This window comes from Gadus morhua, chromosome 7 (assembly GCF_902167405.1).
Source record: "Gadus morhua chromosome 7, gadMor3.0, whole genome shotgun sequence".
In the NCBI taxonomy this organism is placed as follows: Eukaryota; Metazoa; Chordata; class Actinopteri; order Gadiformes; family Gadidae; genus Gadus; species Gadus morhua.
Window position 1 is genome coordinate 25,989,297 of NC_044054.1, and position 27,532 is coordinate 26,016,828.

The 27,532-nt window shown below is 43.8% G+C and overlaps 1 protein-coding gene across 1 annotated transcript in view; it reads right to left on the reverse strand.

Moving 5' to 3' along the window:
- Window positions 1-3,783: 3,783 nt before the first annotated feature.
- Window positions 3,784-27,532, reverse strand: part of fstl4 (follistatin-like 4) — a 187,162-nt gene continuing 163,413 nt past the window's right edge. Inside the window, exons 9-16 of the mRNA XM_030362380.1 lie at window positions 25,727-25,888; window positions 17,731-17,865; window positions 17,127-17,153; window positions 15,842-15,960; window positions 13,799-13,948; window positions 10,458-10,565; window positions 7,290-7,399; window positions 3,784-7,087 (exon numbers count right to left, since the gene is read on the reverse strand). Of these exons, the coding sequence (XP_030218240.1) occupies window positions 6,382-7,087; window positions 7,290-7,399; window positions 10,458-10,565; window positions 13,799-13,948; window positions 15,842-15,960; window positions 17,127-17,153; window positions 17,731-17,865; window positions 25,727-25,888 (1,517 nt within the window). The 3' untranslated portion in view covers window positions 3,784-6,381. The remainder of the gene's footprint in view (window positions 7,088-7,289; window positions 7,400-10,457; window positions 10,566-13,798; window positions 13,949-15,841; window positions 15,961-17,126; window positions 17,154-17,730; window positions 17,866-25,726; window positions 25,889-27,532) is intronic.

Consider the following 27,532-nt stretch of genomic DNA (forward strand, 5'->3'; position numbering starts at 1 on the left):
AGCCTTCTTCCTAAAAACAGGAGGCAGTCAGATCAACTTGTGACTCTACTATCCATGTACTCAAGACCATGCATTTGTCGCGTTTCCAAAAAGACGCCTTTACAACCAGTTATTCAAAACCTAATGCGTTTCCCTCCATTGCTTAAACACAGCCAAAAACACTGTTATGCGCTTTCTATCATTTCAGTTGCCTGATGTTGTGTTGTCTTTCTCTGGATCTTCTCTGTAAGCAAAACAGCGACTTCAGAAAACAATGTGACGCAAGGCGGTATCACTTTGAGACAAAGTTTATTCAGAACAACAAAGCATACGTACAGGTTGTCCAAGGGATGACAACGCCCCTGGCTTCAGTTGTTTTAGTAAAGTATACAAGCACAAAAGTGGCACATATTGTTAAAATAAAATAAGTATGACACAATCATTATCTACAGTGTCAGATATAGAAGTAGAGATTGTTTGAACACATTGATAAGTTACATAATACATGGCACAAATCCCAACAAACAGAGTAAGACTGATTTTGGAACAAAGGATGGATTGCATTTGCGCTTTTCTGAGTGGCCACGTGCATTCATTGGGTTTAGCAGATGCTTATATCCAAAGTGACTTACAATAAGTACATTTCTTAGAAGAAAGAAACAACATACCTCACTGTCAGTACAGTATGTACGACAGTGTTCATAGAACCAAGTGCCAAGCACTAACAATCGCTAGGTTAACCCATTCCCTGCATAGAACACTGATAGCTAGGATAAGATAAAAAAGAATAAAAATCAAACTGCCTGACAGTCACCCATTCATTCATGCACACGTGATAACCATGCAAGGCAGCAGTTCAAGGTTCCCTGACACCCTCCTGTGCCGCTCATTGGCAGGCAAGATATTCACACCTTCCCACACACACCCAGTGAGCCCATAAGGAACACTGTGTGCATTCAATCTGAAAGAAGATAGATCAATTAGATATTTTTTCTACTAAAAGATTTTACACTTTAGACTTTACTTTAAAGGCTGACTGCCCAATGGTCAACAGGTGCCTCTGAGGTGATGCCTTCCTCCGCACAAAAAACAACAACTGAGTTCTGTCGGTTCATCTGTTACACGATTTTCAAATTGCACGATGGTTTAAGAAGGCCTATAGGCAAATGTTTTGGTGAGGTCTACATCCAATAATTGATTGAAGCGTATCAGATTGCTGCCCATTGTGCGCATGGAGTTGATCTCCACCTCGTCCACCTCAAACTCCATGCTAGCACCTAACAAAAGCAGCTCTGCTACCTTAAAATACAGGTTAGTATTATTATTGTCCTGTTAATAGGTTTAAAATTGTTATTGGGCACATAATCTTACTTTGCACACAATAACTCCACAGAAGTAGTGTCCTGCTGGCAGAGACGAGGGATTGTGGCGCACAGCCACCGTGACAGGTTCCCCATCTTTTTCCGCATGAAAGCCCTGAAGACAAACATAAATAAAACAATTGTTTGTTATTTGCACACCAGAAATAATTTACCATACTTGACATATGAAACGCCTTAGAATATATTCTGGATTTGCCTACCTTGTTGAATCCATACAATGTTTAATTTTAATGCTGGTGGCCCCGAAGGGATCAACGTAGATGGTCCGTCCTACCTTTGGTACATGGCCTTTTACAGATTAGTGTAATCTGTGGCTAGTAAATATAGCTAGCTAGATGAGGAGTCTTTAAGATGGTTTGATTGTTAATAAATTCATTTTAAAAGCTTAGGTTCATCATCCCCTGTTACGTCATCTCAAAAGGTGTCAATTAGGTGAAACCTTTGACACCTTTTTGGTCACCGAGGTAAGGTTAGCATTTAAAATCTAAACAAAAATGATTCTAATTCACTTTCATATCAACGAGGACATATTGAAATCACAAAACAAGTTTAGTTAACAATTTACCTCACCCTCCAACTCCTTCCCGAGGGCCAGGCTCTGGAGGTCGCCTGTGAAGAGTTTATATGGCTCAAATTTTGACCATATTGTTGCGAGCAGCACGGGAAGGATGAGACAGGAGCCCAGATTTAGCAGTCGACCGCCACATATACCGCTTGACAACGGAAGTGCATTTAATAACACCAGCACATTAAACACTAAAACACACGCAACCATTCAACGACACTAACACTTTCAGTAATGAACACAAGGGTCACAAATTCACCCAAACATCGATAAACCGCAACCCATGAACCCTGATTATTTTCCCAACCACAAATGATCCAGGAGGGCCCCGAAAGGTTCAAACAGCTGGGGAAGACCCCTCCCAGAATCCCTTGTGGCGCTCTGAACAAGGCGACCATTCCCGTGGCTGCTATAATATAATCTCTCCCATTTAAAAGACTGGATAGCATTATTATAATCAATGTCACATAACTGAATGTACCGTTACTTTGTGTGGGCTGTCTCATCCCTGGTAATGTCACTGGTGGAGGGTCAGGGCTGGATGGTGTTGGTGGTGGTGTTGGTTGTGATGGGGAGGGGGAAGCCAGAGTAGAACCAAAGGCCCCAGCAAACAGCTCTCACCTAACATGCCGCACTGGCACCTTGTCTCCAAATGACCAGCCTGTGCTTTGAATCCCGTCGCTCAGTTCACCTGTGTATTTACAAACAAAAGTTCTCTCATAGAAGTGACTTGACAGAAACCGTGCATCGTCTGTGTTATCCCATACAGTCTCACCTGCAGAGAGCCACCTCCAGAGAGTCTCTACCCAGAGTCTCACTTCCTGAGACCCACCGGCAGACCCAGCCGTTTACATTTACCGCTAATGAGCTCCTCAACAGCGCCCCCTCTGTGTGACGTCAGTACTGACCCTAACCATAAGCATACTGAGCTCTATACCTAATCACAACACCCAGGAACAATGTTTCCCTCGCCTACAGGGAAAATTTGGTGGGGTTCAGCAACGACCCGACCCAGCGGATGGTCAGAGCGACCTCCAACCGCCCCATCGGCCCAATTTTCGTGTCCCTTACACCGCACAACTACGACAGCTATTCTCAATTATATGCAGATATCTGATTTATATAAGGAGAAGCATTCCCTGTGTTCTGTTCTTCGGGTACGAGATAAGTCACCAAAAACGCAAAGCTCGCAGCTCTCTCTCTCTCACCCCCACATGTTCCGAATCAGCAAAAAACACCGTCAGGTGTCGAAGTGACGGTAATTGTGTGTGTGTGTGAAATTGGACTCGCCTTTATCGCTGCTGTCTGGCCTCTGGAAGCTGTTGCTTGTCTTTTTGTGTATCCTCAGACAATGATGGAAGAAGACTATTGACAGCGTCCCTTGTCAAGGCATCGTTGTGAATAATGGGAATTGATCGGCAGCGAGTGTTGAACACTGAAGGACAATAGATAACATTACCTTATACAGGAGGGACAGGCCGGTCGATGGCAGGGCCCGTCCATGGGGGGAGAGGACATGTGACATCCACTCAAGAGGGTGAGGGGGCTGGGGGCATTTGAAAGGGTGGGGTTGATAGTGATGACTTGGCTCGAAAGATGAGCTCTTTGCGAAGGCCTGCCATGTAGACAGAGCTCAGAGTAGGGTAGCAGCTCCAGTGGTTTCTCCCACAAAGATGGGATGGATTTTGGATTCATTGGATCTATAGAAAACAATTGATTTATATCATACATTTCTTGGTACTTAGTTTTATGGTACTTATTTTTATGCTAACTATTTATTAACTGAGGTAAAGGATGGAACACATTTTTCGTCAAATCACCTAATTGTTAAAAAATCCACAACCAGCACAGAAAAAATGATTTTTACAATATATTTTATTAGATTTTTTTTCATAATAATTTTTTACAAAACAATTCCTTCATAAACCAGAACACACAAAAATGCATAAAGAAAACTGTACAATAGGTTTATCATGTCAGAAGGTGTTCTTAACAAGAACAATGTTATCTACAACAGTGGGACCTATCAGTGTCTATCACACCGAGCGGTTTGACTCCGGGGGCCCGGTACTGGGGGCCCCAGGAGAGGTTATGGACATAGTAATGTGACATCAAAGGGTAGATTCAAACAAACGGAACAAGACGTGAGCTGGCCAACTCGCTATAATATTAGCGGCCGTTTTCTTTGTTCCTTGCTAGCCTTGGCTCTAATCAACCGTATACCGGAGCAATGATCCTGAACAGAAGAGTTTGGGGGTCACTGAGAAGAAGACATGAAATGTGTGTTGTTTTTTCAGTTTTTTCTGATGGGGGGTTTTCACAAGCAAATGTGTGCGAGCGACGTAATGGGATACAGAAAAAGGGATGTGCATCCTTGTCATTGTGTCAAAGCTCTTGTCTTCTCTTTGTTTCATGCACCTCTTGGGCTGAACTGTGAACAGTTGGGCGGAAGAAGCAGTAATGCTTTTGCGTAACTCACTTTCAATAATGGAGCTACAAATTTGCTCGGTTTTACCTTCATGTGAAATGTGTGTGACTGGTGATAAATTCTCTCAGTGCAATAGTGGGCCAAACATTACCAAAACCAATCAAGTCTTGGCCTCTTCCAATAGGGTTTTAGTGTCAAAAATGGTTCTGAGCCTTACCCGCAGCAAATAACCTAAAACCACAAACAGGGACAAGGGACATTATTCTTCTTCCACCCTGGTGTGTACTTACACCTGTTTTTTCTTCTCTTACACAGATTACGTTCTACCCTACACATGAGGGGCCACAGGCACAACTACTTATATGGAGACAAGGCTCCCTGACCTCAGGGGCCACGTTATAGTTACTGGGAACCAACGCATGAGAAACACGATCCACACACACACAACCACTCCCCACTGGGTGCACTATTTAGTATTGCAAGTAAATCAAATTATTTCCCCTCCATCTTAGTCGATCTAGCAAGGCTTCATAAACCTTTAATGAACCTATTTTTTTCATTTTTTACTAAAGGTGAATTTAGTCAGGGGCCACAGAGCTTTAAAAAAAAAAAAAGTCCTAAAAAGTAGCAGGTTCTATTATTTGATGTAGTTCTCTTTCAGCTCTTTGTTCCCCCAAACTAGATTAAATTATATGAAAGGACATGAGCAATTCTACGTCATTACCTTTCCCTATTACCGTTTATGTTAAAACCAGGGACTTCTGCCCTCTCATTTGCATTGGGTGAATGAGAGAAGCTATTTAAACCTGAACTATGGCACCTTTCCACAGCAGCCATTACTTTTTGAAAGCATTCGATTCTCTTGCCAGACTGAATTAATTTGGTGAGACAAAACACTTGGGATGATTGTACCGAAGGGGGAATGGGTTTTTATCCGTCAGACACAATTTATTATTATCTAATCAACTAAAAAAAACTTATTTTGAACAAAAGTGATGGTCGCACTTAAATTCAACTGTGCTTCTATTGTCCACTGTCAACCTTTTGGAAATTTGAATTTGTACCATTGGCTATGAATACTATGTTTATACATTTTTATTTAGTTAATAAGACTGCGTGTGTCTTGCTTTAAGCAAATTCTAAGCGAATTTCAGCATTATTACTTAATTGGATTTGATTTTCTTCAATTGTATCTCTCCCAGGACACAAGCAAGAATTTCCAATTGTGAAAGTAGATGTGTCTTGAAAATATATTCAGAAAGCTATCATGAGTCCTCAGCGTATCCTCGTTAATCTTGTGATCCTTAATCTTAAATAATTCATGGTCGGTGACCAATGCTTCAACGAATCGATGCATTGGGAGCGATACCGAAATAAGATGCAAAACCACAGATGAAGGCTTTGAGAAGGCGCATAGACTAGCATACAATGACCAAGAAGTCCCGCGTAGTGAAAACGGATGGACGTATACAGTTACATTTAAACCGACTGAGAACACGCATACACTACAAGCCGACGGAGGGAGAGACAACTGGAGGTGACTATAGGTGCCACGAGTGAAAAGGACAAACATCATTGAGACGATCAAAAAACAGAAAAAACAAACAAACGAACAAACAAACGCTGTACTCTAAAAAAAGTGAGCATTGTGCATAGTTCATTGATAAACCTTCGTCGGGTACCTATTTGCTGTGATAACACGGAAGGAAGTGCAATTAATGTACAACTCTGTTATAGTTAAGTGCACATAGATCACTCTTGCACTGACGGCATTGACACTCTCCCAATAAAAATAGCACAACAGGTATTTTTATATTTATATATTCATTTCTATTTTCTTTAAGTGTACCTTTTGTTACAATGGACCCAAACATTCCCCCCTGTCGCTCAGTTCCAGGTTTGAGTCCACATAAATCAAATCAATTAGAATTTGGGCCTGATATAATTCTCTCTCGTCACTCGTTTCAGCCTCTGTGCCCTCCTCCCCACCGTCCGTTAACTCCTTCCGACTCCTTCCTCCTTCCTCCTCATACCTCCCCGACCCAGACGATTGTGTTCCCCCGCTTGATGTCTGACACCTCGCAGTGCGGCGAGCTCTGTTTCCCGTCCAGGACAAAGAGGGACTCGGTGGACGGCGTCAGCAGGTACTGTCCGAACAATCCACTGGCGACCAGCGGCCTGTTGGGACCTCCCCAGGGCCAGGCCTGGGGGCGCACGGGCTCCTTCAGGCCCCTGAGGACCTTGCTGTGGCCCTCCGACCACAGATGGGAGAAGAGCAGATCCGTGCCGGAGCCCGAGGCGGCCGCCAGCGAGTACTGGTTGGACTCCGTGAAGGAGGGCTGGAAGACGACATCCGAGACGCCGGCGGGGCTGTCCAGCTCCTGGCTCACGGCCAGCTCCCCCGTGAAGGACACAGTCTGGACCACCAGCCTGGAGCTCCGGGGGTCGGGGGTCACGATGTAGCGGCCGTCCGGGGAGACGTAGGGCCGGCCCGTGATGTTCCTGTTCGGACCTATCACAGTGTCCGTTACGCTGTCCAGGAGGAGCTGGGGCGGGGCTTGGAGGTGACTCCTGCTCTGGCATTGGACGAAGTAGAAGCCACTCAGATGGGTGTAGGCCATGCTCACCGGCATGCAGCTGTAGTTCTTCAGGCTGATGGTCTTGACTCGGTGCAGGGTCTCCAGGTCAATCTTATGCACCGCAGGTTCGTTTTTGAGGAAGAGGAAGGCGAACCTGAGGTGGCAAGAGTTCAAGGAGAAGGTTAATAGCCCCTCCACTTTCAGGGTGGGTGATTAATTCTCATCGGCTTCTCATTAAAATGCTCATTTGCTCTTTACTCTTTCAGTTCAGAGTGACAGTTGCGATAATGATGGTGAGGAAAGGGTTGTTTGTGTGTGTGTGTATGTGTGTGCGCGTGTGCGCGTGTGTCTTGTACCTGACGTGTGTGATGATGAGGTTGGTGGGGGGGATGAAGAAGTCGCTGACTCGCTGGAAAGTTGTGCGGATGGCCTTGTGAACTTCTCCAACACTGGCCTGGGGGATTACCTGCGGACATGATGAAGAGAGAGCAAACGCATGAAGCTGAAGACACTGAGAGGCCACATGGATTCACAGGCTCCAACAAGTAGCCAAAAGCAACAGTGGAAAGGGCTTGCTAACACACACCAATCACCCAAACCTAAAAATCTTTGGTTTCATTTCTACACATAATGCAACATGACACAAATATTTGGCAAAGGGTGAAACACAAAAGAGCATTCACATTGAACCTTTGTTTGTGTGTTGTCTAACTAATCTATATTCTCTAAGACCCCTGACGTTGGTCAATTAAAAACACTTAACATTGTATTTTATTTATCTTTGTGATAGCTACGACAACAATGACTTATCCAGTTCACCATATCTCCCGGCTGAAGAGCACTCTTACAAATACGTATGACAGTCGGGTGCAAAGCGGGGGCCAGTTGAAAGCTCATGCTGGGACTCAGCCTGTGACACCTCCAAACATTCTGGAGGAGACACACATTGATTGCCCTTGACAGCAGCTGATGAAATGTGTCTCAGCCTCTGCTCTGGTAAAAACCTGCATTAAGCCATGGGCGCGCCAGGAGAGGACCACAATGAAAGCACCTCTGGTGTCATGCAGACATGAGATTGTTTCAATACAAGGTGGAGCTGGCCATTTCAGATAGAACTGCTAAGAGTTGTTGACACTCACTTCAGTGTGGCTCTGTGCACATCATGTCACTGTCCAAGGCCTTTATGTCATTCTATGAGACTCACTGAGAGAGTAGTGTGTGTGTGTGTGTGTGTGTGTGTGTGTGTGTGTGTGTGTGTGTGTGTGTGTGTGTGTGTGTGTCTGTAATTAGATAAGATAAGATAACCATTGATAAGTATATATTTTTAGTACACAATTTTTAGATTTTTTTTAATGTGTTATTTAACATTAACATTGTACTCCTGTTTTCTTTAAATCTAAATTATGTTCTTATTTCAGTAACAGTGAAAAAATGGCATTGATTATTATTTCGTCAATCATATAAGACATATAACCATGTAAAAAACACAACTTTAGGTTGACTGGTGTTACAACAACAACTTAAATGTACTAGAATAAAAAAATCTGCCTGAAAGGACTTTAATTTGATGTTGTTGTTATTCAATTGTTCCCTCAGTTCCAGCACTAAATCCTTCCTTTCAAGTCCAATGTACACACACAGAAATATGTAATAATAATTGAGTTTGATTTCTGTTGAGACCACAATAGAATCTGCTCAGCAGCTAGTTACTACACCCTTCAAATGGCTGCTCCCCCTCCGCCTCACAGCCCTGAACTGTCAAGAAAATCTAGCTTTGCTTTGTTTTTGCAGTCGCTCATACCACAGTAGCCTGTGGTAGAAAAAGAAAAGATTTATTTGATTGGCTTAGAGTTATTATTACACACCAAGATAGGCAAAGAAGTCAGGGAGCCAATGGCTGATGGACCAACCGACATGGTTCATCATGTGCAAGTTAGCGTTGTGCTCATGATTCAATTGTTTGATTCATTGTTTAATGGAAGTGTGCAGTTAATTAACAATTTCGGCAGTCAATTGTACTGTTATTAATTCTACTGCATTCTTATAAATAGTACTTGTACTCAAGAATACCACCAAAAGCCCATGGTTGGTCCTTTGTAACTGTGCTCAGAGTGTGTCCCTGCAGTCGAGGATTACCTTCTGTTTGAACACTTCATTGAACATAATATAAAAAAATATATAAGACTGCAGAACCACACTGTGTGTGATTAGCATAAGATATTACGACACATTAGAGTCTGACAGATGTAAACACTGCATGGCACCATTGTTAAACCAGCGCTCCAGAACCATTTGCTGGTACAGTAGGAGGGAACGTGCACAGCCTGGCTGCGTCCTAACCACAAGTGGCTCCTCAAGCGGCCTGCGGGAAACAACAGGACGGAGAGAAAGACGATCATTTAAGTCCTATTAAAACAGGCACACAGAGACCAAAACAAAAAGCTGTCCGGGTGGGGAGTGAATCATCATCGCTGAATCCCCATTAGAGACGGCGGCTGTATATCCCCGTACATTTCAGACCCTAACAAAACACCTCCCAGCGATCAGAATGGGCGACCGGTTCCCACGTGGGGCCGGGCGGAACAATAAACATGTTTGTGTCTCTCACAGGAAGGATCACAATGGGATTCCTCGCCACTCCTTTCCTCGGAGGGGCTTTCCACCGGATAAACACGGACGTGTACACTCACACACACGCACGCGCGCATGCACGAATGGACACACACACACACACACGCACACACGCACACGCACACACACACACACACACCACCAGCCCTCGAGACGGTATCATACCTTTCCCAGAGGCATAGAGGGGACCTTAGCTCTTTCTATTCTCTCCTCCAACCTGCTCACCCTCGCCCGCCCGTTCCCTGGAGCTGATTAAACACCGCCACACCTGTGATCATTCCTCATTTGTGAAATACGGCAACGCGTGGCGCCCGAGGGGGGCGGCCCGTAGCCAAACCGCCGCGGCCGTGAATTGTGCTGCTTCGCGGCGGCTCCGTGGACACGCCGCAACGGGCAGGGATTAGACGGCCGGCCTATCAGACAGAACGACTGTGAGGGGTTCCATTTATCGGCCGCTGCTACAGGCTGATAACTCTTCATCTGCTTGCTTGATTACTCCCCCCCCCCCCCCCCCCGCCCCTCCATGCATCGCACAGCACATAGTTTACAGGTAAATACAACAAGCTCTGGTACTCAGGCCCACTGAGACGAGAGGTAAGGCTGCATGGAAAATGGATTACGACTCTCTAGCACCTGTGCAAGTATACACCTCAGGCTGGTGTTCTTGGGATAAGACCTGAAGATCAAGGCAATATGGGCATAGCTTTTGGAATTGAAATGGGATGAAATAATGCCAACACAGCTTTGCTTTGGATCCATACACAACTGCACATCAAGACACACACACACACACACACACACACACACACACACACACACACACACACACACACACACACACACACACACACACATACATGCATACACACATACACACATGTATAGACCCCTACCTGTAAAGTAGGATAGGTCTTCTGCATGTCCCCCCATGTGAGCACCCAGATCTGATCATGTGACTTGTCATACAGCAACTTCACAGGATATGGGTCCGTTGCAACCGCCTGGAGAAAGAGAGAGAAGGTGAGAGAAAGAGAGAGGCGGATAGAGAAGAGAGAGAAAGAGAGAGTGACAGAGACAGGGAGACACAACCATTTTATTGCAATCCGTTATCTGTTCAGACAAATCTTGTCTGAACAGGGATGCACATTTGCCATGTCAATAAAAGCCTTTGGTATCGGCCGGAAAAGAAGTGTGTTCGAGGTAAAAAGGAAAAACATCAGCAACACAGTGTTTCCCAACATTATACAGATAAAACAGAAAAATCTCTGATGTCCGTTCTGCTGAAGAAAAGACTGGAACAGTGGGGAGCTGCAGACAACGGGGGCCTCAATATGACTAATTCAAAGATCAAATACAGACAAGAGCAGGACAGAAGTGGAAGAGAGGCAGGAAGAGTCGAGTAGAGGAGGAGTCAATAGGTGCTTCACTTTTCAGGTATATAGAGAGAGAGACCGGGAGAGGGATCCATATGGAAGGAGACCGAGTTAGGATGGGAGGCACAGCAAGAAATAGAGACAGAGAGAGAGAGAGAGAGAGAAGAAAGAAAGCTGAGCGGAAGAGAGAGAGAGAGAGAGAGAGAGAGTAATGTGGGGTGGGGGGATGATGTGTTGAGCTTGTCAACAAGCAGGGATAACTCCATCCATTCTTATGCTAGGCTGGCCCCTGTGAACGGGGCCCCACGTGGAGCTGACAGCCTGGCCAGCAGAGCAGGACCACAGGGCCCTGTGTTTGGTTATGGGAGGGTCAGACCTCTGCTACCACCGCACAGCCAGGTTCCAGCTCAGCACACGTGTAGCTACTCTAACTTCAACCACCGCATTTGTGAGTGTGTGGGTGTGTATAACAATATGTTTGTGATTGTCGTGTGTGTTTGTGTGAGTGTGTTTGTATGTGAGTATGGTTGGGTGTGTTCCAACACATTGTAGTATATTGGAATATCATCATTCATTTTGTCTTCTTAATGTTTATAGAGACGTTCGAAATCATATCTGATGATGTTCCTTAATGACGCAAACAGTGCATAGATCTTAATTTAAAGGGACAGTGTACTGCATTGTTAAACCCTATTCCCATGTTTAGATTTAGCGATTTAGCGCAACAATTGTTTTCAACATATGATTCAGTATAAGTCTCAATCTAAATCGTCAAATAAATCAATGAAATCACCCCTACTGTGAAAAACAAGGAAAATGGGGACAGTCCTCTATCAGTGCTTATGCAGCATAAACACAAAACACTCACATCAGTTCATAATGCAGGGAAATCTGTCTAAACAATGAAACATTTAATGGGAAAAGGTTGATTTATGAAAAGTAGCGAAAGCCAGAGAGAGGAAAAGCGAGCGAGAGAGAGAGAGAGAGAATAACGGGAGTAGGAGAAGGCACTCCATGTCTTTCACATCTCTCTTTGTTTGTTTCATGGCCTTTCAAGGTTTTTTTGCGTGGCATTTCTGTTTGATGTGATCAGTACTAAGAGCGACAGGAAGGAAGGAGAAGACAAGATGGAGCCTGGGCAGTCAAAGGTCGGGAACTGAACTTTTGCTACAGACAGCGTGTGTACATGTCAGGGTGAACAGTAGCCTTTCAACACCACTATTGCTCACTGCTCCCCTGCAGCTGGCCATCCATCTACACACATTAGTGCTTGAGATAATACGGAAGGGAGGATGAACAAAAAGGAAATTAATACAAATAAATATCAGATCTAGCCTCATGCTGCTGTTGGGAACAGTTTGGCACGTGGCACGACATTGATAATTACTACCAATGGCTACTATAATTAACAACTAGTTATCACTAGGTAATAGTGATTGATGAGGGGACAACACAACATGACATACAAAACTATAATGTATGAAGAAGAAAATAAATAGCATACAATTTAATATTATAAGTAACCATTTAATTCGTGTGTCTAAGACAGTAGTTTTTATATTTAACTAATCATTAAGGATCAAATTACTGACTGATTGTAGAATTTATTTTCTTTCTCAATGTTAAAGTATAGATGTTCTTCCCCATTGTAGGATAGTTATAATACTTTTCCAAGCAATATGACTCAAAGCATTTTGTAATATTGATTATTGATATCAAATTGTACTTCAATCACACACGCATACACGTGCACACGCACAGCAAGGCAAGAGGCAGCTTCTGGATGCAGATAGGAGTCCGTTATCTTGCTCATGGATACTTCAACACTTTGGGTTTGAGGAACCAGTGACGTCTACAGTTGCCATGACAACGACACCACAATGACAGAACAGCTCAAGTGCCTCCTGCGCTACCCCCACTCCATTATCTTTTCCCCCAGCCCCCCAAACCCTCTTCTCCTTGACTCAGGCCTTGCCCCCCTATCCCATAACTGTGGGTGACCATGAAGGAGGGGGTCCCTTGGGAGAGGGCTGGGCCTTTAAACAGCCTTTATACCGGCATGATGAATGGCACTGCAGTACCGTCCATCTGCCCCCCCCCCCCCCCCCCCCCCCTCCCCAAGGCACGATGCTGGTGTTTCAAGTACTGCCGCTTGTTACTTATCCTTGCCTTGCATGTGGTCTTTTGAGCAACGGCGTTCAGTTGTTAACTGGAAACAACTTGAGAGCGTAATAATAACAAAACACTAGAATCAGACCACAAGTATACCAGCGCTAAACCTAATATCATGCAAGTCGCTGCTTCAGCTTACCATAGCCTGATGCGTTCATTTACTCCTCTGTGGGCGACATTATTGCTTTGGCTATAATTTACCAGCGGGTTAAGTCGCCGTCTTGAAAGCCGTGTGTGCGTGTAAGCGTGGACTTCCCGGGCTAATACTGTGATACCCCATTTTTCTGGACGCAATCATGAACCCCATGCATGGGGACTTAGCGATAGCAATCATAGCTGCCAGCATGCTTTATACGGATATGAGCAATGTTCCTTAAATTAATAAAGTAGTATTTCTAAAGTAGTATTAAAAAAGATTTTTTTTTTTTTTATCTTTTGGATATCCTTTTGAAATAGCATTTGAATGCATATAAATATAAAGCAAAAAAGTGTATATTAGGGTTAGGGTTATAATAAAAAAAAAAATGCTGAATGGCCAGTGACACATTTCTTATCAAATAAGATTCTCCCTTCCCTTCCCTCTAACACCGTATTTTTTTTATACAGTATTTTACATCCAGGATCATATCCCGTCCATTGGATTTAGAAAGTGACTTTGTTTCTTTAAAAAACCAAAGCCAGCAACCCACCTGCACCACCTTCTGAGCCTGGGTGTCCACCACCAGCAGGCGGCTCTGCAGGGGCTGGCTGACGTAGATGTACTTCTCCCTCACGTTGACTGCTGACGACCAGGCACAGCGCTGGGGCGCAACCCCCTCCCCTTTAGGGCACATCTCCTCCTGAGGGGGGCCGCAGAGAGAGAGAGAGAGAGAGAGAGAGAGAGAGAGAGAGAGAGAGAGAGAGAGAGAGAGAGAGAGAGAGAGAGAGAGAGAGATCACAGTCAAGGCCACAGACTGTTAATCACTGTTCCTTTGAATGTGAATGATTATAACTAATCATAATCACAATAGCAGTGGAAGTAGCAGTAATAAAGGTAGCAGTTAAAGTAACAATAGTGCTAATGGTAGCTGGTTGTTTTTATGTTTACAAAAGCAGGTTAGGTTCATGCCCTGATCTTTAACATCTGCTTAATAGCAGCCTAATACCACCATACCAGTCTCCTTAACCTTAAAGTTCCACACACACACACACACACACACACGCACACACACACACACACACACACACACACACACACACACACACACACACACACACACACACACACACACACACACACACACACACACACACACACACACACACACAAACACACGCACCTCACTAGAATAATTCAGTTTACAGTGGTGGTGGCAAGTCACGTAGCTTATGAAATTTGTATCGACCTCTAATACAATTATGCGATCCTGAACAACTTAAATCTCTCAGCCAAACAAGATGCCTGAAACAGCTAAATCCCATTCCACACAGCAAAGTATGTTCTCACGTAGATTAAAAACCTTAGGGTCTCCAATATATACTCCATTTAATGGATATTTCTGCCGATAGATTTCGAAAATAGGTAATGCTTGTAGTAAGTGAAGTGCTGGAGCCCTACTGTGACTAGAGTGGAAATGGTATGAACATTTCATGCAACAATACCTGTATAACCGTGAACCTAAATGTTCACGTTATCAGTACCACCGCGCCCAAGTTAAAATGTGCTGCCATTTTCGGAAAGTACTGAAAAAGGTAGATACATTGACAACCCAATGTACAAATATTGACACTTGACACTGACCTCTATTAAAAGGTCAGGGTGAATATAATTGAATGACACCAAGCCAAACAATCACATCTGCACCATATGGCCATCAGGTGGTGATGAAGAAAATGTGTTCTGATTGAAGAGAATTAAACTATTTCCTCTAAAACCCTCTTTTAGCTACTATACATTGATTGTAAACATCATATTTATTTGCAAAACCATGCCCAGACACTGGATTATCCGTTTATGATTGTTTTGTGCGATCAAACACAACCTTGATGACAAACACAACAAGGGTAAGACCTAATCTTTGGTTGAACAACCTACAAGGAAAGTGTGTTCCTGTGACTAAACACAGTTTGGTCACAGTTTAGTCATGGTTTGGACTGTTGCAGTCAGGGGAGTTTCAGCTTTCATATGAAACATAGTTTGTGTTAATCAAATGACGTGAATAGGATCGCTTTCGCTGTGCATGTGCAGTTATGAAATAAATAACTCTCTTTGTTCCATCCGTCTTTCGTATAGCTAACACCGTTATGATAGAATTTCTAGGGGTATCACGTCACTGCTTTCTCGTGTGTTTAAATGCCTTAATACGTCTTTGCGATTGGGGTGAGGGGCTTTACCCGGACATTCCGGGGTGAATTAAACACACAATTTGGCACAATATGGCCTTGAGGTAGCTGCAGTTGGTCATATTACTGATGAGAGGGTCTCTTCGAAAGCTCGGGAGCTCTGTCACTGGCGTAGGCCATGCTTTCATTGGATGCAAAACAGACTCTACATATATAAACTACACCGTAATTGCTTTTTTGCACTTCTATTTAGATCTCCATTTACATTTTGTTGTCTCTGTACTTGTACTCTGCACAAAGACAATAAATGTAATCTGAATAGTCATGAGGCCAAACATTAAGGACTGTGCTGATGGGGATACTTATGGACAGATATACGGGCCGTCAGTCAGGCTGGTCTCATTACTCACATAGGTAGCCACGATCCTCTCTGTGCATTTCATGTGCCTGCGGATCTCACACTCGCCAGGCTGAAGAACGGTGACTCCCTCGTCAGAGAACACGTAGAACATGTTCCCCACACTCAGCCCTGAGGAAAACCACAGCAAAGACAGGAATAAAGACTGTGAGATAGGACTAAGAGAACAGAAAAACAGCTCCAAGCTCCGGGTCAGTGGTCAATGGCTCTGCGGTCAAACTAACAACGAATAATTATAATAACAAGAGGATAATTGGCCAAGAAACTCCTCCAAACCGCACTTAATTCCATTGGAGAGGTATTTTTCTGCGTAAGAATGTTGGCTATGTGCCTGATTTTCAAGGCTTTATCCTTATCTCAGTATTTTTACTATTTATCAGAAAGAACTGAATAGGAACCAAAAAGATGGTGTCCTAACACAGAATGCTGCTCTTGACTACAGGCTTGTTGTGTATCTTAAGGGACAGCTGGTACCTGTCATAGGTCCTCAACATTTCATCAAGCAGTCTGCTGTTAAGTTAGCACGTCAGCCGCTAACATTTTAGCATGAACAGACAGTTTACGCTGTTGTCAGTTCTTCAGAAAAGGCCAGGACTGCATACAACAACAAAAAACAAGCTCTTCTGATAAATAACAACAGCTGTCAGATGTCTTTCCTGGATGTCTAAACAACAGCTGCCGATTTGTTAGCTAGAACCGAGAGTGTGGCGGGAGGGAACCATGTTGCGAGCAGGTCTGTTACAGCTGTCACATGTCCATAATGCAAGGGACACAGTTGAGCAGACTCATATCCTGTCTCCGCACTACAACAATGAAAAGCATCACATATGGCACAAAACAAAAAAAAAATCGTCACACTTCAGAATTCCTTTTAATTAAGACACGTGGATCTGTTGCGTGCATGCCCGATATACCGTACCAAATATATAATATTCACGGTGGCCCCCTAGAGCTCAAATCACCGCAACATAAGAAAACACATGTACTTGAGAAAATGCAACCAAATTAAGAAAACGTCTTAATTTATTTTACAGCACATGAAAAACTCAGGCGACATAATGCATCACAGAAACGTGCTACCATTACACAATGACACTGGAAGTGTTTCCGGAGAACACTCTAAAGGTGATGAACAGGCTTGGACAAAAAACAAAACCAAAAGGCATGCATTTAAGCTCATTTCCAACACCCCTGGATAGCTTCAACTTCAATGAGACTTCATGAGACAGCAACAACAAGCCTGTTCAGACGTGAATCAAAACGTTGTGGCATATTACCTTCTTCTCTCCAGAGGATGTTGGCCACTGCAGATTTCGCAGCAGAATGATGGAAATGGGAACAAAGGCGGCGGAGATAATGGCAGGTCAGTGAGAGAGAGAAAGAGAGGAATAATATTGGTGAAAAAGGACCCAAGATCAAATTTCACTGAGAGAGCAGATCCTCTTAAGATAAAGATTCAGCACCTTCTCTCATGACTTGTCAGTACCCATCAAAATTCAACCTCTTACACAAAGCACCGGATTAGTGTTAAACAACCACATATCGACACACATAGATTTGAAACATCTGATGGAGGGTCATGAACTCTTTTACAGCTGTAGCGAATATGAGACAATATGAATATCTAGATCTGCATTCAAAATTCAATATTGATTGTTGCATCAGTCAATATACTAAATATTAAAGACACACTATAATCATTTGTAATAAAACACTTCGCTACTCAACTAATAGTGGAGTCACGAGGCACTACAAACCAGCTTTAATTAAAACTGAGCACATTACCAACTTGTGTATCTTTGTATATGTAATGAGTTTGTGTGTCACAGTGATGATTGGATGGAGGTTTTCACAATGCAGAGCTGTGTTCCTGGGACTCACAGGTCTTCCTGGCCGAGTCTTCCACGAACAGGGAGGAGATGTCCTCGTCCACCCCCACCTCGTTCTTGGCGATGCAGGTGTAGGCGCCAGTGTCTTCGTAGCGCACGCTGCCGATGTACAGCTCACTGCCATTGGCTGAGAGGAACATACGAAAGAAAAAAAAGCGATTCGGCTCCATCACTAATGTTCTGTGTTCATAGAGTTTCTAATGCATTCATGTTCAGGAGGTTGAATCTTGAGTCTCTTATAGACTGTTCCCCAGGTGGAAACTTAATCAGCCTCTAAGAAATTATCTGCATTGCTTTTTAATACAAGCATCATCAGGCACTTGAAATAGCAAATATGGGAAGCCAAATACTTTAATAAGCCAAGCAAATAAAAGCAACAACATGATATTGCTATAACTAGTTTAAATTGAGGTTTTATACTAAGGTCTTGCCTCAAACGCCATACAACAAAATAAATGACAAGCTTGCCTAGTCATTTTTGGTGATATCATGTCATATGAAACTACAGCCTGTTAGGCTGGGAACACACTCAAAGACATACACATCCTAACAGACCATCAAACATTTAACCACTTCATCCCAAAACCCATTACCGGGTTTTGCCCCACCCCCAACTTCAAAGACTTCATAAGGCATTTCAAAACATGACAAAGTAGTATAAATACTAGATTATCAACTGTTAGTCTATCATTACCGTTTGCTAAATTATAACTTTTTCAACCAAAGACAAAGTAAGCATGCAACAACAAGAGTTTTATGAGTATTTCTGTGCACATGTTTCTGTGCACAAAACAACATGTTTGATATTATAAATATCAAACATGTTTAATCTATTGATTCCTGGAATCAGAACAGCTGCGACTGGCTGTAGGCTCAATCTGGAGGCTACAGATGTGTATCCTAAACCACTGCAAAGTACGAGATAACGTGTGGTCACTGTCCAAAGCAACGAGTGCAGACTCAGAAAAATATTAAATATCAGTTGTCAGGGGAAAATCTGGATTTGGCCGTTTAATCTTGGAGTGTGTTCCTGACTTTAAGGGAGAAACCCCCTATCCCTTTACCTGCCTTTCAGCTTTCCTGTTATTCTGGGGCAGATTTGCCAACTCCCCTGGAAAGATAGATAACCATGCCATTTTGTCACTTATATTCAAATAACACCGTCATTTAGAGAAAACAGGAGTCATGTTTTTGCCAGGGTCCGCCAACCAGTTAGCGAACGTTCCAGCCTTCCGTCATGTCCGAGAGAGCACAGGCTTCTCGGACCCTGGATGTGTGGCACATTGCATAAACAACATCGCTCATTAAAACACTCCTACACAACGACGGTTATACAAAGTCGTCGTGGGTCGTAACCATGGGGATAACACTCCCCCTCCTGTCTTGAAGTCTCAGGCCGAAAACATGTTTGTTTGAATATCGGTGTATGAATTTGAGCTGAAAGAGGTTGTTGACTTACACTCAATTCAGCAGGTGACCAGGTAATCATATTAGCCAATCCATTTCCCAGAGGTGTCATTGGTGGGCACACACAGGTGTGGCTCCTGACACTATTCAGAGTCTGCTTCTTCTATGTACAATGCCCAGGCAATACACTAACCTAGGGAAGATAACACACACTGACCATGGCCCTTTATCCAAGAGCTGTCATAGCAGGGCCAACATGTGTAGACCCCGGCATCGTGTCGGGGCCTGGGAGTCCAAGGCTACAGCCCCTAATGTTTTATTAATGGCCCCCGATCCATGAACCAACGTTATTTTGTATTTTCTTTGCAAAAAAAAGCTATCAGAAAAAAAACGCTGGATCTAAACATTTGTCATTCTGATCATGCATTAAAGCCCTCAGAAATCATATGATATCATTGATCAAAAACGTTTTAGGTCCTCTGGGTGTCTTTCAAAAAGTAGATGTACTTCACACTCCTTGACACGGGCACATTCTGTGTGAGCGAGCGAGGGAGCGGGAGAGAGAGAGCGAGAGAGAGCGGTTACAGGGCTTGTTATTGCACTAAACTGCATGAACTGTATCGGAAAAAATAATTGTGTGCATGTGCATGCGTGTTTTCGTGTGTGTGCATGTCTGCATGTGTGCATGTGTGTGTTTGCAAGCGAAGAAAAATGTATATTCTGATAAACTAAAGTTAACAAAAATATAATCAACGTTTTTTCTCTAGTCTGGTAAAGAAGCATGTCAATAAATGTTTAATGATTGCAGTTGTGAAGTTATCTGCGTCTATTCAATACTAATGCTTATTGCAAACAACTACTACTAACTACTAACTAACTATATACATTTTGTACAAAATATTACCTATGAAGATATTTTCTTCGGACAAAACGTGGCTGCATTAAAAAGAATAAAAACGGAGCTTGTTTGTTAAAAAAACATTCAGGGAACCCCCCCCCCCCCCCCCCCCCCTCTCAGAACCCCCTACAGAGATCCAGGCTAAGCCCTGAAAGTATTGCATGTGGTGAGCACCATGGACCTTGTTACACACCCATACATTGCATTGGGAGTTGTTTCATTTGTGCGTCAAAGCAAAGCGCCAGCAACCGTCTTCTTTTATTTTATTTTCACTAGTTACGTGTACTCACCGTGCAATGGTAAACAAAAGTAGCAGACTCAAAGTAGTGCCATGAGGGACACCTGTGATTGACCTGCAACAACACTCCTGTCAAATGGGTCTAGAAGTGGCTATGAATTCAATAGCATGTGTTTACCTGTAGAGGGTGGCACATAATACAAACCAATCTACAAGTGGTGGGAATGTTTGATCTTCAAATGAAAGTGCTCTTGGCTAAAGTACAAAAACATATATTTTTTCTTTTCTTGTAAACCCACCACCATTTTGGTGGTCACACCAGTTTGTGTTGACATTTGAATTGTCTTCGAGCCTCACCTTTCTCAGTATCCTACCGTAATCACATCCAAAACTTTTTTCTTTCCATTTATAAGATATCCGTACTTGCATAACCGTATAATTTGTTTGCTCCATCTCTCCCCACAAACTCACTCCTTCCCTCTGCTCTCTCTTCTCCTTGCTCTCTCTCTCTCGCTCTCTCTCTCTCGCTCTCTCTCTCTCTCTCTCTCTCTCTTTACTCTCTACATTGGTCTAATTGACCCATGTGTATCAGAGTGGCATAGCAAGAGGCTATTCTGAATGCAAAATGAGACTGAAATCCTGTTGTAATCCTTTCAAATCCAATCATAATACATGTTTGTCTTTCTTTCTCCATTTCTCCCATCTCGTTTCCCCCATGCTTTTCTCGTTTGAATCGACTGACGCGTCCAAAAGTGCAAGCAGTAGCATGCCGCTGATGAAAGTTTAGCACATTAGTGAAATATCTCTTGGCTCCTGATAACAGCGCTTGGTTGCTAAATTCTCTTTCATCATGGTGGGAATGTGTGTAAGACGTCGTATGTTGAGAAGAAAACTTAGCCTCGGTGCATGGCTGCGTTAAATAAGACAAGCTATTGAATTACACATAAATCATAATTATGTCCTGATCAATTATTATGGAAAGCCCCTGAGGCAGCCACACATTAAATGAGCCTTCACGGGGCCTGCGTGCAGACTGAGAGCTGCTTGTGGAGCTTGGTCTGGGGGGGAGGTGGGGGGTTGTCTGTCATAACAGCTGTTCTAAGCCTGCACCCCAAGGTGCGTAAATCCAAAGACCTTCGGGGAAACAACGAACAGATACATAAATTGAATTAGTAATCAATAGCCTCGCGTGCTTACGGTGGTTGTAAATGCTTTGTAGGTAGACAATGTAATCCAGCAGCAGCAACCTGTGGTGTGTTCTGCCAATTGAAATGCTTAATGTAGAAAAACAAAATGTTGCTTTGGCTGGGAAGGCTGCATAATGGAGCTGGATTTATTGGCGGCTACTGTCGCCATACTCTGTGCTGATTATATTTGCATGTCTCACATTCACCAATGAAAACACACAAATGCACCAACACACATAGAAGCACACACACATCGGCACACAAGCACACGCACAAACACACACTAGTCACTGTGCGAATAATGTGCTGCAGAATGGCTCAACTTTTGTTTAACATGAATCACCGTTTATAAATGGGATGCAGGTTTACAGGTTATCCAACACATACTATTGACAATATTCATCATCAATAGTCAAAATATATGCCGTGTCAGAGACATTTATCTGTTAGACAGTAAGTCGCATTAAGAATGTCCTTTTGCCGTGTGTACTACAGGAGTTAATACTAACGTTGACAACATGGCAGTTAAAGTGGGAGAGTATAATCAACCGATATAGCAGGAAGATGGTGTCCAAAGTGGCTCAAGCACCATGGAAAGCGACAGGCTCCTCACATAACCAAGGAGCTTCAGTAAGCTGCAATCAGCTCCATGAACTGCAAATATTTAATTGGCGTGGGGAAAAAGGGCAACCAACAATCACGTTCAATGACAAAGAACCTAAACTTGTAAGCTATGACCTTTACATTTACAGACCAAATATTTAAATCCAACTCATAAATCAATCAAGGAACCTCATCCCTTGACCCTTGGCTACTTGATGCTGTCGTAGATGACACCCTTTTGGAAGTACCTACTGGCACCTTAAACAATACAGGCTAGGTAATCAGAAGGTTGGAGAAAATGAATTAAATTCACAGTGCGTATCTTTCACTTACTAAATCTGAGCTGACGAAGAACTCTTCGTCTGATTGCGTTTTTATGAACTTATTGTTCATAAAAATGTAAATCTGATTCAATGATCAAATGTTCAGAAGACACACAGCTGCCCTAGTATAAGAGTTCCTTCAATTACCCCCCCCCCCCCCCCCCCACCACCGCTTTATAATAAGGGTAAAATAATTAACAATTATTTAATATTAGTTAATGCAGTAATAATCATTAATTTAGCTAATTAACGTTGTGTAACGACGCTATGCAGCGCTTTCGTGCCGTTTGTTCAACAAGAGGGAAAGAGCCCTCTCTCCGTTCTTCACACTTCCTCTCCCTATCTGCCTCTCCCACTTTCTCCCAAAATACCTCTCTCTCTCCACCCCACCCCCTTTCTCTCTAAATAACTATTTTTCCATCTGCCCCTCCCCCTTTCTCCCCATCTACCTGTCTTCTCATCTGCCCCTCCCACTCTCTCCAAAATACCTCTCACTATCTAACCCTCCCCCTTTCTCCCCCTCTACCTCCCTTCCTCTCTGCCCCTCCCCCTTTCTCCCCTCTATCTCCCTCTCTATCCACCCCTCCCACCTTCTCCCTACATACCTCTCTCTCTATCTGTCCCTCCCTCTTTCTCCCTCAATACCACTCTCCCTATCTGCCTCTCCCCCTTTCTCCCTAAATACCTCTCTCCCTATCTACCCCTCCACCTTCCCCCCTCTACCTCCCCCCCTATCTGCATCTCCCCCTTTCTCCCCCTCTACCTCCCTGCCTATCTGCCTCTCCCCCTCTACCTCCCTGCCTATCTGCCTCTCCCCCTTTCTCCCCCTCTACCTCCCTCCCTATCTGCCTCTCCCCCTTTCTCCCCCTCTACCTCCCTTCCTATCTGCCTCTCCCCCTTTCTCCCCCTTTCCCTCCCTTCATATCTGCCTCTCCCCCTTTCTCCCCCTCTACCTCCCTTCCTATCTGCCTCTCCCCCTCTACCTCCCTCCCTATCTGCCTCTCCCCCTTTCTCCCCCTTTACCTCCCTCCCTATCTGCCTCTCTGGGGTTCTCTTAATTTCTACTTGTTATCTGCATCTTTCATGTCACCCCTTTGTGTCTCTCGACCTTAATCCACACACACACACACACACACACACACACACACACACACACACACACACACACACACACACACACACACACACACACACACACACACACACACACACACACACACACACATTCAGGGATACACACTCTCTGACACAGACCCTCACACGGATACATACACACACGCCAGTACAGCCACACCAAAGCTCCTTCCAACAGCATGAGCGCGTACATTAATTGATTATAATACATCTGCTTGCTAATTAATTGCACATGCCAAAGACTTAGTAATACTTAGTGGGCGTACTCTGCACAGCATTTTGCCTTCGCAAGCACTCCATCCCCCCACTCAACACAGCCTTGTCCAACCTCCACCTTGTCCAACCGTTCACTTGCATGGGCCCTTCACAACTTCCGGCGGTAAAACTATATTTGATAATTCACCGTTGCTAAGTTTAATTAACCGCTGTCAAAGAAAACAAAGGATTTTTTCCCTCTAATGACGTCTTTGGTATCACTCCGCAAGTAGTCTGGTAACTTGTCAACCCCAGCGTCTTCGGTTGCTAAGCGACGTCAACGTCTTTGGCGGACTATTTCTCTGCTGATCAACACTATGAATGCTGGTAACAAATACATTGTAAATAAATTATTTCATTTTGGGAAGTAGCCGTGTAATAAGCGGGTTAATGTATGGAACTTCGCCGGTCATTATCGCAAATAAGCCCCTTCAGGGCGAAGCAAGACACCTCCGCTGCGTGTCGGTGTCCTGTTCGCCCTGTCAGGGCTTATGTTCCCGATAATGACCGGCGTTCTATACATTATCCCTTACATAATATCCATAAACAATTCATAAGAAAACGTTTCTAATTTGTCTGTTTGTGTCCTGGTACAACCCCCCCCCCCCCCCCCCCCCCACACACACACCACTCTCTCCTACACCGCCCCCCCCCCCACCCCACCCCCCACAGATATACCACTCCCCCCTAAACCCCCCCCCACAGACACACCACTCCCCTCTCACACACACACACACACACACACACACACACACACACACACACACACACACACACACACACACACACACACACACACACACCATTCCCCCCCTACACCCCCCCCCCCCCCCCACAGATAAACCGCTCCCACCTACGCTCACACAAACACCACTCCCTACACAAACACAAACACAAACACAAACACACACACACACACACACACACACACACACACACACACACACACACACACACACACACACACACACACACACCAGCCTGTCCTGCATGCACTTGCTATTCAGAAACTATGAGCAAGGTATCCAGATTATCCAGATGAAGCAGTGTCCCGGGAGTCGGCGGCGCTGCTGTTGTTTATACGTTAGCGAACCCTGCCACACCTCCTCTTTGTTTGAGTGCTTTAGGAGGTTGGGTAAGAGACTATTAACACAGGTAATGGTCCAAACACTGCCAATAAAACTCTGGGTTAATGAGAACCAAGCCATAAAGAGGAGCTTCCTTTTCTCCCTCTCTCTTACTCTCTTTTACAACTGACATTGAAGTAATACCTTTTAAAATGACCCTACTGAGGCAGGCGCGAATGAAAGCCATACATTTGATTTATATTTGAATTTTAATCTGTCATTTTCACAGTTCTAAATGACTAGACTTGTTCCATCCTTCACAACTCAACTGTCTCCCGTTCAGAAGGAGGAGGGCCATTTTCGTCGAGTTTAACTTTCACTTTTACATCCACACATACTAATTAAATCCCCAAGTTCCATTCAAGTTCCATTCTTCTGCTTCGGTTTTATTTAAATCCACCTTGACAGGATTACATTTCCCTTTATGATGAACGACGTATTGTCGCCTCGACGACACAATGTTGTTTCCATGGTTTTTCATTAGACACAGTGACGGGTGGCGTCGCATAACAGGAAGCTGTTTATCTCTGAGGGCGAAGCGATGGTACTTGAAATCGAGACTCGAGATATGGAGTAAACACAACAAAATGAATAATAAACACCAGCGAGATCAACATAAACACACACAAACACACACACACACATATTATGCAGCCAGCAATATACACATAGAAAGATGAGCCAATAGCAACTGGTTGATAAACAAGTTTGGATAACCACACACACACACACACACACACACACACACACACACACACACACACACACACACACACACACACACACACACACACACACACACAGAGGAAGGCTCACCTATGAGAGAGATCTGTTTGGAGGATTGCAGCTGAAGATCCAAGCCATTCTTCAGCCAAATGAGTTTTGGGTTTGGGATGCCGTCGGCATGGCAACGGAGGCTGGCAGACACTCCAGGTTCCTGGGCCTGGGTCTCCGGGTAGACCAGGATGACTGGTGGGACTGCACACACAGACACACACACACACACACACACACACACACACACACACACACACACACACATACATATATGTATATATATGTATAAATATAGACACACAAACCCACACACACCAGGGAGACAAACACAGAGGACACACAAGCAGTGAAAACTAATTACACGCAAACAAACTGTGTCATGGTACACCAGGATTCCTATGGGTTACTTCATACACGCACACACTCACAAACCCATATAACACTGTAACTCCAGAGCTCTGGGGGTGCACCATTCGTGAGCCCTGCATGAAATGGCTTTCTGACGTGATCCCCCCCTTCACAAGTTCTGTCGGGAGGGGCTGCTCTCCAAGCATGTCCCTCCCCAGTGGGCCAGACACCCCCACCTCCCACCACCATGGAGTCAGGTGGGAGCGGAACACCAAAACTGTAGGCTGTTTTGTAAACTCTCCCTTTTTACTTATATATATATATATATATATATATATATATATATATATATATATATATATATATATATATATATACATAAAATATTTACACAAGGCATATACATTATAGATATAGATAGAGGTGGTGATAGGGACGTCTAGTGACTACATGCAATAATCTTCCCCTGGATCAAGAAGGAAACTTGGAGGATACATTTGAAATGATCAACTCTTAGTCCAGTTAAATCCTGTCAAATTATTTTTCTATTTTGAAGTTTTCTTGTTGCTGCAGGGCCTTGGGAGGGGCTGACACCTCCCTTCTATTTATGGATGTAACTGGTGGAAGCCTGCTGCTAATTAAATTAGATTGGAATAATAATGAATTAGCTTAAATAAGACATGTATCGTATTGGCAGCAAGGCTGTTCAATGTTTAATATATATGCACCATACATTTTGGCTTATAGGGTCTAAACAAGCATTACATTAATAGTTCATCTATTGAGGGGCATCCATGAGGGATCCTTAAGTGAAACAAAAGCAACAAACAATAATTAATTACAATAACAAATAATGATATGTTAATCAACCATTTCAATGACAACCCTGAATCCCATTATGAACCCTGGCCTCTCACTTAACCCCAATCTGCCAGGCTACACTCCTGCTCAGGTATTTTGCACATCTCAATTGCTTTCTTATGAACCTTTCCTCTTGCAAAACACAATAAACAATTAGGCTTATTGTAGGGCTAAATTGAAAATAATTTCTTCCTTTATGTTGTGTCTTGCATGCAGCTCCTTGTTGAAACAAAGGCTGCTGAAGTGTGTGTGTGCATATGTTTCTTTATGACTTTAAAGGTGTATGTGTGTGTGTGTACTCGCCCATGTTGCGTTTCTAATCTTCCATTTGTAATGCTATAACATGGGGGGGTGGGGGCGTTCCCGAGACGGCTAAGCAATCCCTCGTGTGTAGGAGGGACAAGCCCTATGCAAATGATTAGTCTGAGTGGGAGTGTTGATACCCTGCCTGCTGCTACTTAAACACACCCTGTGTGGACGTCTGTGGCTCTGTGTTTGCCTGTATATCTCTCTCTGTGTGTGTTTGTGTGTCCGCTGGCTGTTTGATGTTGCCCAGCTCAGATGGGCAGCCATCTCTTCAAGCAAATCCATTGGACACTCTTAAGACGTCGAGAGTTGGTCCAAATCACACATGAG